We start from the raw sequence: 5431 nt of genomic DNA, 5'->3' as shown, positions 1-5431 counted from the left end.
CGTAATTAGAAGATTTTATCAGTGGAAGTTGGAGGAGTTCGTTGTATCATGAAGGATCGGGCCAAATCAGCGACGCGTCCCAGGTCGTGCCTACATCAATAGACCAACCAGTAGATCATAAAAAAAATTCTATGTTTAAATATAATGGCCGCCAAAATATCCAATCAAACATGGAATAAATAAGAAACAGTCATTACCAACAACGCAACTTGACATTTACATGAAGCAATTGGGGAAAACAACTCACTTTCAAGGACTAAACAAAGTAGGATGCATGCATCAGTCGCGTTAATAATATAACTATCAAGTTGGTGTGGCAACTAAAAAAAAGGTTGTGCAGGGTCGGAATAGAATTGTCACATGAACTGTAAATTGTGGCAGGTTAACACATTTTATGGTATTTTACATTTGAGATGTACACAATAACAACAGTTTCCACTTCTCATAGAAGTTAACCCTTGTTTTATTTTTTGTTGAGCAATTTATATTTATGAACTAGTCCACTCCTAGTTGTAATTTTCAATGATGCTCACTTTACATTTTAAAATTCAGTAAGGTGTCATTAGTTTCGTAATAATGCAAACATGCTAAGTGAAATTTTTGAAGAAAGACCAAAACTACAATGAAATTATTTAGATTGTTAAATTTGTTGAGAGAGAGAGAGAGAGAACTGGTGCACGTAGTGAGTGGTAGTAACATAACCAGCCCCACTAGATATAAACAATATGAAGATGTTGAAAGCAACTCACTTTCAAGGACCAAACGAAAAACAAAAGAGGTTGTTGAATCAATCATGTTAATCACTATCAAGTTGGTGTGGGCCCACCTATAGCAAATTAGCACATTTTATCGTATCCTAAATCTATTATAAGACATACAAGCAGACGCCAATGACAGTTCCACTTCTCATCAAGGTCAGCCAAAGCCTGGCATGTCATGGGCGTTTGCAGGTGTCTCTTTCCTTTACTATTAGTTTAGTGCAATTATTTTTATCTCTGACAAGCCACATACAATCGGACAAACAAAAAGCCTAGTATGATTCTCAATGTAATTTAACTTTTTATCTTGTCGTTCTGCGTTGAGTTGTCTTCTCATTGCACTGACTTTTATTTCCCTTGATAATACTCAAATCTAACATGTCCTTTGGATGTCTTTATTCCAGAAAAGAAGCAGCCTGTTTTTTTATTCTGGCTGGGCAAGTCGAATTTTGAAATAGTCCACTTCCTTGTGTAAATTTCCATGACATCTCACTTTATTATACTTGCAAATTTTTGATAAGATGTCCAGTTACGTAATAATGCGAAAAGCTACCTTTTTTTTCCAAAACGGGTGACGTTAGTGTTAGTCAAAGAGAGAATTTCATGCGTAGCCAATAGTCAGGTATCACAATCTGCAAGTCTAATTTTCTTAAATAAATAAGAGTGCCAAGCTGACGAATTAGTTAGTAAGAAGATGTACATTTAAATTCATAAAAGAAATGCCCACTAAACAAACATTTGGTTGACTGGAAAATCATCATAATATATATGCCTTTTAATTAACCTTCCCTTTGGCTTGTTTAGCACGGTATGCTTGCTTTATATAGCGTCTGGAGACCAAGCATGGAAGACCAGCAAGCAACCAAGTATGAGAACGCCTCATGGAGCGCTCCTCTTGCTCTTCATCCTGGCGTGCCTCCGCGGTGCGTACTCCGGTGGCGGCCGGAGCCGCTTCACCTCCATAATCAGCTTCGGGGACTCGTACGCCGACACAGGTAACTTGGTCATGTGGGCTGATCCCGTCCTTCCGGCTCTACCACTCAAGAACCTCCCCTATGGCGAGACCTTCTTCGGCCACCCCACCGGACGAGCCACCGATGGCCGACTGGTCCTGGACTTCATCGGTAACCACAAATTCACTGCCAAATTTAGTCAACTACTGTCTACAACTACAAGTCAATCTTTGCTGATTCTGACCAAAAGAAACTTCATTCTTCAGCCGATGCTTTGGGTCTGCCTTCCGTGCCGCCGTACCTCGCAAAGGCGAACAACTTCTCCGCCGGAGTAAACTTCGCCGTGGTAGGAGCGCCGGCTCTGAACCTGACATACCTGCAGGGACTGAACTTGACCGTGAACCCTCCCATCAACAGCTCCCTCCACGATCAGCTCGTGTGGTTCCAGAAACTCAAGCCTTCCCTCTGCAAGGGTAGGTATCTTCAAAAAGGAAAGTGATTATGTCCAGTCCAAGTAATTTACCTCCTCATGCTTACGTCGATGTCGTGTGCTGCAGGACAAGGTACTGATTGCTTTGGAAGCTCCCTGTTTGTCATGGGAGAGTTTGGAGGAAATGACTACATAAGTTTCCTTCTGTCGAACAAAACTGTTGAACAAGCCAGACCTTATGTTCCTCAAATTGTCGACAGCATTTCCAGAGGGGTAGAGGTACTATGCTGTGCACAGGATGGTTCAAAAGTCCATTCTTCCTTTAATTCCCACAATTTACTACTCCATCGACCTGTGTTTCCTTTTAAATTTTTGTATTCCGCAACGCAAGACTTCTTTGCCTTATCCATACACTGGCTGCGTCACGCCGACCCTTAACATATCCAAATCATTTTGAAATTTTGTTGTTGATTATGTGGCTAAGATCGATGGACTATTGACTTCCGTCTTATACAATATTAAAGTATATCTAGTGATGAATCGAATGAAACTAATATGACGATTGTAAAGATGTTTGACTTAGCACAAATATAGAACTTCGGGTATTTTTATGGACTTGGTCGGATTTAAAGATGTTTGACTTAGCACAAATCTAGAACTTCGGGTATTTTTGAACGAGGGGAATATTTGCTATGATGTGTATTCCAAAATCATTTGGATCCAAACAATGCATTTTTCTATATATATATATATATATATATATATATATATATATATATATATATATATATATATAAACCAAGACTTTGACAATCATCTTCAGAGACTAGTCCAGCATGGCGCAAAGTACATCGTTGTGGCAGACATCTTCCCGATTGGCTGCCTACCAGGAGCGCTCACAAACCTTGCTAGCCCAAACAAGGTGGAGTATGATCGGCACGGATGCCTGAAGAGAGTGAATAGATTGGCCCGCTACCACAACTCTCTCCTCCGTCAAAAGATCAAGATGCTCCGGTACAAGTACCCACATACTAAGATCATTGCCGCCGAATACTACAAACCCTTCCTTGCATTTCTAGATATGCCGGGACATTTCGGTAAGCTGGTCATTTATGATAAATTTAGGTGTTCTAGAGTTCAAAATTAAAGTAGCACCACGAGAGCAAATATTTTGACCTTGTAATCTCCTCATGGCATCTTGCAGGACTGAATAGCAGCACAACCCTCCTCACCTGTTGTGGTGCAGGAGGCCCTCCGTATAACTACGACTTCAACGCAGGGTGCGGCCTGCCGGGTGTGAACGCGTGTGCAGATCCATCTCAGGCGCTTCAGTGGGATGGTTTCCACCTCACGGAATCCGCCTATAGGGCCGTTGCTAATGGATGGCTCCATGGCCCATATGCGGATGCACCGATATTGCACATTGCACGCTAGTACACCCATAGTGTGTTTCTTATTGGCCTAAAACGGCATGTGTACTAGAGTTAAAAATTCAGATCCGCGGGCATGCGTAAATTTCTGTCTATGTATGTATCTAGCTTGAAGCAATCATCCATTTAACTAAACTAGCAGGGAAATCTGTGTGTTTGTGTGGTTAAACTTAATACATATTTTTCTACATGTTCTTTCTATTTTTCCCGCACTCACTGATATAAAATTTCAACAACATTATTTTCTAAACGAATATGCACACATAAAATTATATAGAATATAATAATGGTGAAAATAAGTAGTGACAAATATAAGTATATTATTTTGACTTGAAACAACATAAACTTTATATATTAAGAAAATCTCTCTCTCTCACACTCTCTCTCTCTCTCTCCCCGTTTTTGAAAACAAAACCTATAGATTTTGTGTAAAGTCAAATGGTGCAAAGTTTGACCAAGTTTATAGAAAAACTATCAATAAATATGATACCAGGTTGATATAATGAGAAACATATAAAATATATATTTAGTACTCCCTCTGTCCCGTAATTTAAAGACAAGATTTTCTATCAATAAATACGATACCAAGTTAATAGTTCGCATTGCTTTTCATGAAAGCCAAACTTTACAAACCTTTACCAAGTTTAAAGACAAGGTTTTCTATATCTAAAATACCAAACATATATAATTTAGAAATATATTTCATGATGAATCTAATGGTAGTAATTTGGTATTCTAGATGTTGTTAAATATTTATTTAACTTTGATCAAAGTTTACAAGGTTTGATTTTAAGAAAAATAAAATCTAATGCACACTATGTGTTGAGACGGAGAGAGTATTTTAGTTGTTGGAGGTTTTTCCTACAAACATGGTCAAACTATGCACTGGTTGATTTTAAAAAATAACAGGCCTCCTTTTCAAGATGGACGGAGAATCTCACTTGCCCGTCACCAAGTCACATGATTTAAGAGTAGATAGTCAGTCATCATCTGGGTTCAGGACTTCAGATCCATTTGAATTTAAACTAGTAGATCGCCAGGGAATCTCCTTTGTATTGAATAGAAAGAGAATGTTCCCTCAAAAAAAGAATAGAAAGAAAAGGTGATTATCAAATAATCATACTTATACTATTTGATTAAGTAAAATTATTATTCACTTGTCGGTTATAACTACCAATTTTTTTGCTTGTAGTACACCTATACAATATTATATTTATGTATATAATTGCAACACAAATATAATAGTAGGAAAATCCCTGTATTTTTTGATACATTTCTAGTCAAAACTTTAAAACTCTGACTACATGCTTAACCATGTACCTTATATTTCAAGATCAAGTGACTTAGTTTTTAAAAATATATTTTTCATTTATTCGGTTCATACAAATTACATATATTTCTTTTGATAATTTGCCTTATTTCCATATGGCATGAATACGATGGCTTTTGTTGATTAGTTGATGATATCAGCAGTGATGCCACTGCATGCGTATGATACGGCGATTGACTTTTGTGAGCTGCTCATTCTTATTCTAATACAACAAACCTGATGGCAAACATGTAAGGATCTTTTACACGTCTGGTCGTACGTTAGAACTAGGAGCCACTAGATAATTAGTGCAGGAGATTATTTAGCCTAATTTGTCTGAATGTTGTAGCTTCTTGTTTTAGTACTAGCGGCAAAGAAGTGTGGCGCACGCGCGCCAATGACTGATTCCGTCTGTTATTTGCCAAAATAAGCAGGAAAACAACATGTATTATGTGAGAAAATAAAATAAAAAGAAGAACACATCAAGATTTAACAAATTAAGTAAACCGGCTGGCCTATTAATATATTTTTCATAAGCACATATCCCCCCC

General features: G+C 38.0%; 1 protein-coding gene across 1 annotated transcript; it reads left to right on the top strand.

Moving 5' to 3' along the window:
• The first annotated feature begins 1626 nt into the window (after positions 1–1626).
• Positions 1627–3758, top strand: LOC123040835 (GDSL esterase/lipase At1g28600). The gene is made up of 5 exons (XM_044463578.1): positions 1627–1882; positions 1978–2184; positions 2269–2420; positions 2965–3238; positions 3346–3758. The coding sequence occupies exons 1-5, from the start codon at positions 1627–1629 to the stop codon at positions 3573–3575; spliced, it is 1119 nt and encodes a 372-aa protein (XP_044319513.1). The 3' UTR covers positions 3576–3758.
• Positions 3759–5431: the final 1673 nt, after the last annotated feature.

This window comes from Triticum aestivum, chromosome 2B (genome assembly GCF_018294505.1).
Source record: "Triticum aestivum cultivar Chinese Spring chromosome 2B, IWGSC CS RefSeq v2.1, whole genome shotgun sequence".
NCBI classification, from domain to species: Eukaryota; Viridiplantae; Streptophyta; class Magnoliopsida; order Poales; family Poaceae; genus Triticum; species Triticum aestivum.
The sequence above is the reverse complement of the archived record's forward strand: the minus strand, read 5'-3'. Positions and strand labels throughout refer to the sequence as shown.

Excerpts from the sequence above, each read along its gene's own strand:
- LOC123040835 (XM_044463578.1), top strand. The coding sequence starts at position 1,627 with ATGAGAACGCCTCATGGAGCGCTCCTCTTGCTCTTCATCCTGGCGTGC. Across the intron at positions 1,883-1,977 it reads ACTGGTCCTGGACTTCATCG|CCGATGCTTTGGGTCTGCCT; the intron begins GTAACCACAAAT and ends TTCATTCTTCAG. Across the intron at positions 2,421-2,964 it reads GCATTTCCAGAGGGGTAGAG|AGACTAGTCCAGCATGGCGC; the intron begins GTACTATGCTGT and ends AATCATCTTCAG.